At 41.1% G+C, this 13,458-nt stretch overlaps 1 protein-coding gene across 1 annotated transcript in view; it reads left to right on the forward strand.

Moving 5' to 3' along the window:
* GUCY2C (guanylate cyclase 2C) overlaps nt 1–13,458 on the forward strand; it is a 112,149-nt gene that overhangs the window by 67,904 nt on the left and 30,787 nt on the right. Inside the window, exons 17-19 of the mRNA XM_061582817.1 lie at nt 5,013–5,145; nt 9,224–9,361; nt 11,835–11,923. Coding sequence (XP_061438801.1) covers nt 5,013–5,145; nt 9,224–9,361; nt 11,835–11,923 — 360 coding nt within the window. The remainder of the gene's footprint in view (nt 1–5,012; nt 5,146–9,223; nt 9,362–11,834; nt 11,924–13,458) is intronic.

Below are 13,458 nucleotides of genomic sequence, written 5' to 3' on the forward strand. Positions count from 1 at the left end.
AACAAATCAGAACATAATCTAAAACTGCTTGGACAAATAAGAAAATCTTCAGCTGGTGCTAAAAAAATGAGTGTCAGTGCCAGGCATACCTCCTGGGGGAAGAAATTGCAAAGTTGGGGTGCCACAGTAGAAAAGGTCATCTCTGTTGTGGAAACCTAATGCACTTCTATGAAAGAGGGTACTTGGATATGGGCCTCTGCAGAAGATGTTAATCAAACATTAACATATTTTACTATAAGAAGTGTTATCATTTTGGGTCAATCTGATCAGTTGCATTTTCTTCTCACATTATTAGCATAATATATATATTATTTATGGATTCTGGCTTAACAACACAAGTTCTCGCTTTGAACCAGGACATTTCTGCTGCATCTACAAGTTTGTTTAGCTGCTTTGTGGAGCAAATATCGCAGGCTAAGATACAGTGATTACTGAGCATCTCAGTATCTGGTACTTCTTTGCTTTGTTTACAAGACAGAAGGACAAATAATTGGATCTTCACTCTGATTTGAGGCTGTAAGGTCTTTGCCTCACAGCAGTAGGGAACAGGGTCTGTTGCCATTCTCCTGATTCTGAGTCAGTCCTTTCATTCACTGTCTGGGTATGAGGCAAAGATGGGGTCAGGAGGAGGAGGCAGGCACTTCTGCCAGCATTGCCTATACTTCAGACGCTTCCAAGGCCAACATTTGACAGTTCAGATTGAAGTCAACCAGCTGAGGGTCCCAAACTTCAGTTGGAGCATGCAGAAGTATTGCCTGGAAGAAACAATCAGATACACAGTGCAAGATGAACACAAAAAGTTGTGGGGGGTTTCCCTCATATATATCTGCAGTTTAAATTGCTTTGAACCTCTTTTGCGGAAGAGAGGATTCTGTAATTCAAATGGCATACTACTACTTCAGGTAACATATTTGCACCACAAAGTGATTTAAGCAAGAAGTGTTTTAAGCTTCCTGTGTAAAAACTTCAGCAGAGTGCACTCTTCCATTCCTGCACAGAATATGGAGAGAGCTAAATTGTTTTACTGTTTGATCTCAGCCTATGAAACAAACAAAGGATCCTCTAGACCTAATCTAGAAATTGGCTTTCTCTTAAGCCAGCCTCTATCACAAATGGCTTTGTGTGGGAGTGGATGGTGATATCCATGCTGTTTAGCCCTCTCAGCATGTATAAAATGCCAGAAGAGAGGATGTGTCAGGAAAGACAAGAGGGTGTAAGTAAGTGCAAGTCAAACTGTGGTACATTTTACTTAAATATAAGGTGTTTTACTTGTTCTACTGCCCTTGCCTATTGGAATTTGTGTGTGTGTGTGTGTGTGTGTGTGTGTGTGTGTGTGTGTGTGTGTGTGTGTGTGTGGGCACACAGACCATCTACACAGTGGTTTACTGTGCATTTAGTGCTACTCACATCTTTTAATTTGCATGGTTTACATGACGTTACCAGCAAACAGAAGCTATCACAGTTTCCCCCCTGTAAATCTGTACTAACCCAATCCGATGATAATACGAAAAAGGGAGGAAAAGCCATCTCCACTATGCTGCGCTCCTCCTTGCAGACGCTTTGCTATGATGCCTTTAGGTGGATGGGTCAATCATTCCCCTGTCCATGCCCACTATCTCCTTCTCCCTTCTTTCATTTTGTTTCCTGTGGGCTGACAAGCAACTTCTGGCTGCTCTCCTCCATTTTCCTGGCCTTTTTTATGTTGCTGCAAATGGTGCTGTTATTTTTCTTTTCACACTTCCGGATTTTCTTTGCACTTCCAGATTGTTGTTTTTTTTAAATGGAATCTGCTGCAGATGGTAGAACAATCTGAGCATACTCGGTTGCCAATCAACCAGAGGGAGTGGAAATGTTAAATTAGAGGGTGTGGTCATTAGGAAACTGCGTGATTGATCCTTCCCCTCAGCGTGAATAGAAAACACTGTATTTGCAGCTGGCATTGAGCCCTTACTGTGCATGGGACAAATAGAAAATGGAGGTAAAAACAGTGTCTTGAGTACAAAGTAATGCTCCCATGCGGATAAGCCCTATATCTGTGTAATTATTTTACCACTTTCACCTCCTATAAAACTAGGCATTTTCATTGGAGAAGGAGTGTACAATATAGGGGAGAAAGGAGAAGAGAAAAGGGAAATGTAGTTATAACCAGGCTGACTGACTGGTTATTTAAAATGTCTTCCCATTCCTTTGATAGAAAATGAGGGTACTCCTGGTAATGTCCAGTTAGTCCTCTTCTGCTAGCTTTCTACTTTTGCTCAACCTCACTAGGGCATAAATTTGAATTGTGTGGTTTTGTTAAAGCCAAACTAGAGATGGATTGATTCCATAAAGAAAGCCACAGACCTGAACTTACAAATCTGAACAGGCTGGTTCACGACAGATGCTATTGGAGGTTGCTGATTCATAGGGTCGCCATAAGTCGTAATCGACTTGAAGGCCCATAACAACAAAAGGTTTGGGGGGTTGGTTTGGATGGTGTCTTTGGGTCCCCTTCCAACCTGTGAATTTGAACGTGTAGCAATGGAGTTGTAATAGAGAAATCTGTTGCACCGGTCAAGCCAGTTTCTCTGTTAATAGGCCTGGATGGACTTGATTTACATGTCTGAAGACTTGTTGAAGAGAAGATGTGTTGCCATAGGAACAAAGGGGGGTAGGCCTCCCCCCCTTATCCTAGGCCTAGAGATGCCTGGGTGTGTTTGAGGTGGAGCTGGAAAGACACAGAGAGGCTTGGCTGCTCTGTGTGCTGAACCCCAAGCCATGGCTTTTGGGAGCCTCCCTGGAAACCTAATGGCGAAGCAAGATCTGTTGGAGTGTTAATGCTGTGAGCCCCTTCCATCCTAAGCTCAGGTTGTACATATGTGAAAATAAAACCATGTATCATAAAGCCACCGCAGTCTCTAGTCACCTTCATTCCAAGGAAACTGAATGCTGGTTAAGCGCTGGAACCTCTGGAAGTCTCTCACTGCGTGGAGATTGGGGTGCATGCAAAAATATGTATGTAAAGCATTTTTGCCCCACTTTTCAACTGAAAAAACTCCCAAAGCAACTTGAATCAATAAAAACAAGGAAGGAAAAAGGAAAAAGGAAAAAGGAAAAAAGATGAGTAGGTAAAACAAGCAAACTCAGGTACCAATTCTTAAATTTAAATAGTAGTTCTTATAATAATCAGCCAGAATTGACATTGTTCAGGGAGAGGACGAGCCAAACAGAGCCTTATTAGAGTTAAAGGGATGATCTTCCAGTTCCATCTCTCTCTCTCTCTCTCTCTCTCTCTCTCTCTCTGTGTGTGTGTGTGTGTGTGTGTGTGTGTGTCTGCAGCTTAATGGAGTGGCTCCTATCAGGTGACAGTTGAAGGATGCTGATCTGTCAGCAGAGCCTGTGAGGTGGCCCTGTGTACCACCTCTCCTCCTGCAGTCTGATGGAATGGCTGCTGCCATATGAAAGTTAATGGAGTTTGGTGGATCTAGTCTCTTAGAGCAGATGGAGTGGTTCTCCAATCTTCTCTCTTCCTCTGCTGCAGACTGATGGAACAGTCATCCCCCTACCCAGGAAACTGGAAATTTTGGTTCTGTGAGAGGGCTATGGATGTCAGAGAGAATTCTCAGCATGCTCACCAAAGTTTTTTTTAAATTGCATTTCACTGAGATAGCAGGTTACCCATGGGACATCTTTGTCAGATCTTGGTATTGAAAAGGCGTTTCTAGAGTCCCTTGCCAGATCCCTAATCATAAACCTTGCTTCCTCCCATTAGAGAATCCAGCGCTCTTCCTGATAGTATCTGATGAATTTATGGGGATCTTAGAAATTTATTTTCTTCCTGCTAGGTTGATAAGGTTGGGGAATCTAATCAGTAATTTGCATAGTTGCCTGATCTCCATCCTCAATTAGCAAGTATGAGGGAAACAGGTTCCCCTTCCTTTTTTTAAGGAAATGGAGAACAATAAGGACTGTATAGGATTTGAGGAGGAGAAATTAGCAACAAGTGATATTTTGTTAGGAGATAATAAAGAAGAGGGAGCAGAAATGAAAGTTGCATGGCAGGGTAGTTCACTTTCCACTCTTCCCTTTTGAAAGGTGAAAGAGTTGATGTGCTAAACTTCCTCCTCCTGGGTTGCAAGGGATTATTGATAAGCCTTTGCTACATATTACAAATGAGTGAGTAGAATGAACCAGAGCTGCACTTACTACTTCCCTCTCACTTTCTGAGATCAAGTTGCTGGTTGCTTATTTGTCCCCTCCTAAATCAAACTCTCTTATCAGTTCTTGAAGGTAAGGGTGAGTCATTTGTTTCCCTCTGACTGGTGGCAATTTCCCTCCTGATTCCAATATATGAAGTGCCCCAAAGTGACTTCCTCCAGGGGACTCCCCAGATGACCTGTTTATTCAGTAATCATCCTGATATGCTTACACAAAACTTATACAGTAATTCAACTATGCCTACTCCAGACCTTACTGATCATTCATTCTGATTTGTTTATGCTGCAGTTCTATGACAATGAACATTCATTCTGCATTAATCCTGATTTGCTTGCAGGGTGTTTACATGTCTTCCTGTTAAACTTGTTCATCCCACACTTTTCAATGCATTTCCCTGTCACTTTCCAAACTGCAAAAAATCTGTTTTTTTTTTTTTTTGAAGTGGGTTTGTTGTGCTAGGGCAACAGAATGCTTTAATTTTCTTTAAATGTGCAAACTTAAAGTTCCAGTATGCATTTGAATCCCTCCCACAAAATACTGATAATCTGGAGACATCCTTAGGATGCTTCCAGATTTTTTCAGTTCTGCTTATAAAGAGAACCACTTCACATACATAGCTTCTAATACTGAAAGGCACCTCTGTGGTTTACCTTTTCAGTAGCAATCATACTACCAGTGTAACTTTTGAACCAGGTTTCAGCCAATGGCAGGAGGATCACTTATCTATATATTTGCAATATGTTGAACCACCCGGCTATTAGTGGTCTTCAGGGTGAAATCAGGCAGACATTTTTGTCACTTTCTTCATATCCTAGGGAATGTCCTACCTGCATTCAAGCAAAACAGAGGTCCATGGGCGCCTGAAATCTACAAACTGTGTCGTGGATAGCCGCATGGTAGTGAAGATTACTGATTTTGGCTGTAATTCTATTCTTCCACCAAAAAAAGGTACCTAAGGAATATGAATTCCCAGCTCTGGAATTCCCCCTGAATATTTGTAGGCTTACCATATCTTACAGGAGAATAGTCAGAAGTGAAACTAAGGCTGTGAACATACTAGTTGCTTACAGCAAAGAGTTTCCATTAACCACATCTGGAGGGGGAACGGGTTGATCTGCCAATCAATTGCAAAATCTCTTTGAAGCTGAATTTTTTCAGAAAGTGCACTCAAGCTGCTTTCACCAAGTTTTATAGTAAAAAGGGGCAGGGTTTGACTAGAGTCGTGTGCCCCTGTTTTTCGAAGAGAGAGGTGAAGACCCACTGGAACTCACAGAACAGTGAGTGTGTTTCTACCCTAATATTCTGTTAAGCTTATTCAAGATAGCATTATATTTCTGGTATGAGTGTAAATACTTTTCTGCAACTGCAACTTTTTTGCACTAAGCCACACAGAATCACAGCTTGAAGCCCTACCGTAGCTGGGAGAATTAGACAATAGTATAATGTGATCCCTCATGCCATCTTGATGAAGATCAGAAAAAGTTTCAAGTGGAAGGTATTCCTATGCCCAGGCCAGCCCTATCATTAGGCAGAGTGAAGCAATAGCCTCCAGCAGAAGGTACATGTGTGTGTGCAGCAGTGGCAATCCCCACCCAGACATTTCTTCTGAGCTCCACAGCCATTTCCCTTGATAGGAGAGCTAAACTGTGTGTGCTACATATGTGATCCACCTCCTAAACTAGCCAGTTGCTGTCAGTTGTAGTGGAGTGTTGAAGTAAGATTCAGCTGCCACTCCAGTCAGTTTCTGCAGATTGAGTGGGATGAAGGGGCATCTTGCCCTTTGTGTCAAGCAGCAAAATGTATTAGACAAGCCTACCTATGCTGGTGTTCTATTTTTATTTAATTTATCTCATAAAATTTGTACTCTCATTTTTGCCGAAGCCTCAAAGCATTGTCCAACAGTAGTTAATAAAAAAAAGTTATTAAGGCCAAATACCATTAAAGTCAACTCCATTCAGTACAACAATAAAAGCAACAGGGCAGTCTAAAACCCCAGGGCAGAATAACCAACTCCTCTGAAGGCCTGAAAGAAGAGAGAGTCTTGACTAGAAGGCCAACAGTGGCATTGCCATCTGAACCATGAGGGGGAGGGAATTCCAAAGTTAGGGCACAATTACCAAGAAGGCCTTGTCTTACCTTTCCATACGGCATGTAACAGTCAGTAGCAGGACCTCTAGCGAGGCCCAGTGGCTACATGTATGGAGGGCAGAGCTACTGCCTCCAACACCAGGTCAGGGCTGGGGCAGGGCAGAGTGGTGGCAAAGTCCACCATTGCTGCCCATCTGATGCTCCTGCCAGTGCACCCACATGGCTCCAACCTTGCCCCTGCCTGAGCCCAACCACATCAAGTTAAGCAGCAGCAACAGCAGTATCAGGAGGGCAGCTCCACCCCATCACATGTGCCACTACTGCAGCACCCCCTGAGTTGATGTCAGAGCTTGAAATAGCGGATGTGTGTTGCTTCTTGATGGATTATAAAATACCTTTCATCCACTTCAGCTTCCTTTCACGATAAATGATTGCAAACAAGTAACTGTGGAAATGCTCAAACTAATAATTAGTTTGTCTAGCATCTGTTGACTTTTATAACGTTATGGAATGCTACATTTTCATCCACTGAGACATCTCAAACTTTACTTCTCAAAATGCTACATGAAATCTGATGTGCCGTAGCAGCACTGCATATAGGAACGAGATAGAGAACAATATCTGATGCAACTTCCATCTTTTAAACAAGTATTTTCTAAAAACCACCTAAACAGCTGAGATAATATAATAAGGGGGAAGGGAATTAAATGGAATAAGAAAATAAAAAAGATAATATATTGACTGCAGTTTCAACTGAAATTTAAAAAGGGCAACCAGGAAAAAAGACACCAGAATGGTTCAGAGGGGGCAGAAACAACAAGAAAGGGTACTTGCTTACAAACAGGAATAGTGGTGATAATGTACAACTGGTTGTACAATATAATCAAGATCAAATTATGGTAGTCCTCCTCTCATAATGCTAGAACTCAGGGACATCCAATGAAGCTACATGTTGGAAGATTCAGACAAATAAAGTACTTTTTCACATAGCACATAGTTAAACTTTGGAATTCACTCCCACAACAGGTAGTGATGGCCACTAACTAACTAAAATAAATAAATACTACTACTACTACTATTATTATTATTATTATTATTATTACCACCTGCCCTTCACCAGAAGGTCTCAGGACAGGTCACAGCAATGTAAAATACGACATTAAAAGCAGTTTAAAATAAATTACAATCAAAAGTAGAGTGGGTCCTAAAACTATATATCTCAAGTGTCAAAGGCCAGGGTAGAGAGATGTGTCTTCCGCACACAACAAAAGTTGTATATTGAAGTCATTTCTGTGGGGAGGGAATTCCACAACTTAGGAACTGCCACAGAGAATGCCCTCTTCTGGAGTAAACCCCCCCCAAATTTCTGAGGGCAGAGGAACTACCAAAAGGGTCCCCTCTACTGAACTTAACACCCAAGAGGGTCTGTAGGGAGGGAGTTGGCCTTTCAAGTATTTGGGACCTAAGTCGTTTAGAGCTTTAAACACTAGCATGAGCACCTTGGATTGGGCCCGGAAATTAACTGGCAACCAATAATATTGCAGATGTATTCTGCAACATAACACAGTATGCACTATTATTTTGTCAAGAATATGTAGCAGAGTACACCCACAATAAAACACTAGTCTGGAGAAGTCTGAAAAAATGAGTAGCCCCTTAGCCCAGACCACCCACTTTTGACAGCCAAACTTTGCTCCCTCACCAGGCTTCTTGCTTCTCCTTTGATCCGCTTCAGCACAACTCCATTCAAAGTTGTTTAGCTTCATTTCTCAAAATCTTTGAAAACTCTGGAGGTTATCCATATTTTCCCCAAGGTAGACCTCTGTCCTGACTTTCCTTTCATGAATATATGGAAATGGGGGCAAACAATTCTGTCAGATGGTGATGATACGGCATAATCTGTCATGAGTATGCCAAACTTATCTGCTTCTCAACTGCTGTGGCTGGAGGAAGACAATTATTTTCTTCCCACATGGTTAAAAGCCATAGACTAGAGCAGCCTTTCCCAACCGGTGTGCCTCCAGATGTTGTTGGACCACAACTCCCATCAGCCTCAGCCAGCATTGCCAATGGTCAGGAAAGATGGGAATTGTGGTCCAACAACATCTGGAGGCACACTGGTTGGGAAAGGCTGGCTAAAGTATTGTTTCTGGTGTATACATTCATTTTTTCATCTTTGTTTGAAGAGGTTTTTTAATGTTTTTGTAGTGCTTCAAAACCTGCAATGTCTGTTTGACCAGAGATGGTAGGTAGGCAAAATGTTATGTCAATGTTTATTTATACCCTGCCTTTTGGCAGCAAGGCCCTCAAGGCGGCTTACAGAAAAAGAAAACACAAATATACACAAATACATCAACAAGGCAATACATCAAAAAAGCAATACATCAATAAAGCAATATATCAATAAGCAATACATTGTACAAAAAATTAAATTAAATAGCAAATAACATTATATTGAAGAAAAAAAATACCCAGGTAAGGCATTCTGTCTCACCTGAACTTACAACTATTTCATCAATAAATTGATATGTACATTAGAGCAGTTTTCCATTACATTGATTTCATTGTCTGTCTCCTGTCTCCAGTTACAAAATGTGATGACATAATTTGCAGTGGGATTTTAATACACTTTAAACGCCGAATATTCTATTTGAGTGTGGTAGATATATTTAGAATATTCTATTTGTATGTATATTTTGCTCAGATATATTTTACTTTATATTTTTACTCTGACTGTAGATATATTTTACTCAGTGTTCTTTGTACTCTATATGAGTATTATAGTATTTTTGTAGACATAGCTGAAACAAACCATGAGACAAACCAATATGGGAGTAGATGAACCTCCGTAGAAAGCCACAGCTGTCAACCAATTTCATCTGCCTCTCTCTCTCTCTCTCTCTCTCTCTCCCTCCCTCCCTCCCTCCCTGCTTCTCAGATCTCTGGACTGCTCCTGAACACCTCCGCCATGTTGATGTTTCTCAGAAAGGTGATGTGTACAGCTATGGAATTATAGCACAAGAGATCATACTGCGTAAAGAGACCTTCTACACTAATGATTGTCGGGATCATAAAGGTAAACACTGTGTATAAGGAAATGGCTTGACCACACATTGACATGTTTGTTCTATCTTATTTTAAGGATTTATAGCTTCCAGGGCAGCTCACAAAAAGTTCTGAACATTGGAGGTTAGCATCATTGGGTACCTGCTGAGGCCCATACCCCAGCCAGAGGATTCTGTTGGTTGTCAATCCCTCCTTGCTGTTGCTAGTTGTACACTTGACCTCTCCAAGCATCTGCAGTGATGCACAAGGAGGAGAAGCAACCTTCACTTTCCTTTTCCTTTTTGTGCAACTGGTGCAAATCCGAGAGGGAGAGAAGATGTGAATGGACAGCAGCAGCAGGAGATGGAACTACTTAGAGGGGATGCACTGATGGCATCATAGCAAAGGAGCCCCCAAATTCTGGAGCTGATGCTGCTGAGCAATTTTGTTAAGGTCACAACAAGAGCAGCAGTATGTGCATGTTTAGGCTTTGCCATCCAACGTGGTTTTTTATTCAGATCTTCCACTCTAACTTTCTTCAGGCTTTCAGTTTGAATATGTGAGGCAGCAATAAGAAAGCATGGGGACAAGCCTCACCCCCTCGATGCTGCTGCATGCACTAGGCATGTGCCACGGCCAGTGTGTATTTGGGGTTAGTCTGAAGAAGGCTGCCTGACTTGCATGTAGGGTTTCTATTTCTGGAACATTTACTGAGACTTTCCAACAAGGGGAAAAGAACCTTGATGGACCACAAAGGATGAAATACTTGTAACAGCAGTGTGGTGGGGAAAACAGAATATGAGGTGGTGGAGCAGAGAGCAAATGAGAGAGTAACCTCAGGTCTAGGGACCAAATGTGGCCATCCAAGCCTCTCTACCTGGCCCTTAGTGCTTTCTTCAGGCCACAACTCCTCCCCAGACCATATCCCTTCATCACTAGCCTTGCTCCAGTTTTTTGCCTGGCTGGAATGTGTCCTTGATCTATAATAATGCCTCCAGCTTGCCTGGATGGAAAGGTGTGTATGTGTAAGTGTAAGTGTATCCGCAACAACAGTGAATAAGTGAATTAATGGAAAGTTCAGTACCAAATCTGAATTGGGGAGAATCCTAGTAAATCCCTGAATCTATGGTTTGAATGTATCTTGTTACTCCAGAGATTTAAGGTATAGACGTAGAATGTATGTAGAAAAACATTACATTTCTACATACAAACGTGTATGCTGGCAAATAAAAATACTCATAAAAGTGCACATACTGTTTTGATTTTCTCATCCTCTCTCTTGTATGGACATGGGTCCTACATAGAATTTGTCCTTTGGCCGCTTTTGTTTTATTATATGCACTATTGTATGTGCACTTTTATGAGTATTTTTATTTGCCAGCATACATGTTTGTATTAAAACATTATATTTCTACATACATTATTCTCTACGTCTATACCTTAACTCTCTGGGGTAACATAGTGTACATGTTAAGGTAGATTTTAACTCTACAGTTCTCTTGAATGTATCTTGTGCAATGCTTTGATTGGTTTATGCTATGAAGTGGTCTATAAATTTGTTAATAATAATAATTAGTCATACTGTACAAAGCAAATAGTTACATCCATTCCCCTGGTCACCTCCGGCATGTGGCCCCCAGAACATTGCCCACGAGCTGAAAAAGATTCCCTACCCCTACCTTACTCCTACCACAACCCTATTGTGTTTAACTGATTTTGTAGAACTGCATTCCTCTTTTGAGAAGGGCAGTCCAAGAAACTTGGATTTGCAGCCTACATCTGGAGCATGATCTGGATTTGCCCGGCACTGCTGTAGCCCATTCATCTGGAAGCTTATGCTTGCCATATCAAGCATGTTACTCGTTGGCAATAAATTAAAAGCAGACTTTTAATTGTTTCATGATAATTATACACTAATAGGCAAAAAAAACTTGCAGTTTAAGAATGTACCTATAGCCAACAGATATTTCTATCAAACTCTAAAAAGCAGGGAAATTGGGCAGCTATAGTGAATGCACCAGAAGATCAGGAGACCTGACCTCCTCTCTGAGATATTAGAGTGCCCTACAAATTTGTCAAACCTGTTGTTAGCTCCATAGTGGCAAAAAGTACTGGCAAACCAAATAATCCTCTTATAACAATTTATATAACATTTATAGCATGCTCTAAGAAAATGCTCTAACATAGCACTTGGGACTATAAGGATCGTGCATCTTGGTGCCACACCCAGTAAATGCAGATATCTTGCTCAATCTGTAAGTTCGCCCAGGCTAGTAGGCACTCTATTTTGGCATGCCTCACAAATAGAAAAAAAACAATATACAGATCTTTATCAAAGAGTGAGTGTGTTCATTCAGATCCAGGACTTTGGTTTGAGCCTATCCCTGATTATAAAACACTGTCTTGACATGATCTACTTACCTTGAAAATCTCTGCTTCCCATGCTTTATTCTGTTCATGTGCTGAATTGTTCTGAATGTTGTACTTTTTCTTTCCTGCTTCAGAGAAACTTTGCAGAGTAGAAAGCAATAAAGGAGCAAGACCATTCCGGCCAGATCTTTTATTGGAGACAGAGGGAGAGAAAAAGCAAGAAGTAAGGCCCCATTGAAATAAAGTCATTGTCAACTGAGTAGTGTGAGGTAACACACATGGCATGCACAGGCCAAAACTAGCAAGGTTGCCAGTTAAGTGTAACCAACATTTTTCTTCTAGTGCTGTGGATTTGTACCATGTTACATCTCCCGTTAACAACTCCAGTGCACTGCAGTGTAATGCAATAAACTTTTATATACCTTAACAACTCCTGATTTAGCTCCTGGTTATTTTAACTGTTTAGAGTATGTTATGATGAAATACCCACCTGGTATCTGGAGACAGAAGAGGAAAGGAGATAATTTTAAATCTAAGAAGGGGAAAACAAAATCTGACATAATATTTTAATAATTTTAAAGAGCATGTTGAGGATGTAGTGCAAATGGTGCTAACTTCTCACACAAAGAGTAGTAGAGATAAAATAATGTACATAAGATCCTGGAAAAAGGTAACTGAGATTCTGAACAGAATTTTTCAATGTTGATTCTGCTGGAGGCAGAAATTGCATTTCTCAAAACCAAACTGAATCACAGTTGACCTTAACACTGAGGTTCTTCGTACATGTTATAATGGTATGATTGTTAGAATGAGGGTTGTGCCAAATGTGGGTGAATAATTTAAATGTGCAGAGGGGAGCAGTCAGAGGAGGATGCTGAACCTTCCTCCTGGCTGTGCTATTCTCCCCACAACTGCTTTTTTCTAACAATTTTTCTCTTGGCAGTGGTTATTTCCAGACAGTCTTAGAGTCCAACAGGCAGAGAAATGCCTGAGGAGAAGTGGTTTTAGGGAGGGAAGCACAAACAGGGCAGTGTTTTAGCACTCCCTCCCCTGTGCTTTAAATCACTCCATCACACCCACTTTAGAGAAACTTGGTAGCAATTCAGTTCTAATTTCTAATACATGCTACTCCTTTCACATCTGGTTTGAGCCTTAGGTGAGTTGGGATACTTCCAGGTGAAGATCTTATATCACAAATGGATCATTCAGAGCCAGTTTTTCTGCTTGCTTATGGCCAGTTAACTTCCACATAGTCCCATTTTTTTCAGTTATAATATTCATTGCTATTTTTCCACTTGCCAGTGGGCAGACCTTGACAGAAAGTAGGCTGTCATTTTCTGGCCCTTATCTCAAACACTTCTCTCCCTCCCTCCACTACCTTTTTTCTATCCTGAACATGAAAGACGTTTCTGTATCTGTGCTTGCACACTTTAAAAAAAAATCCCAGGAAGTGTACAAGAACAAACATTACAAGATCCAACCAGGGTAGTTATCATGTTTCACAATTAGCAAAATGGAGGCTTTTTGCTGGTGGTGGTGATGAAATAGCTGTTTCCATTTGTTTGTTTTAAATTTAATACTCTACAGTTACTGTGTGGAGATCTTGAGAGAATATCTCCTTCAAACTGGGTATGTGGCACTAGGTGAAAAAAATTTTTTTTCCCTTTTGGTATTGGGGCCACCAGAAAAAAAAACTGTGTTTAGGTGAGGAACATAAACAAGTAGGGGTGTGGTGATGGAGAACCCCCCCGAAACTTT

Source organism: Rhineura floridana, chromosome 8 (genome assembly GCF_030035675.1).
Source record: "Rhineura floridana isolate rRhiFlo1 chromosome 8, rRhiFlo1.hap2, whole genome shotgun sequence".
Classification (NCBI taxonomy): Eukaryota; Metazoa; Chordata; class Lepidosauria; order Squamata; family Rhineuridae; genus Rhineura; species Rhineura floridana.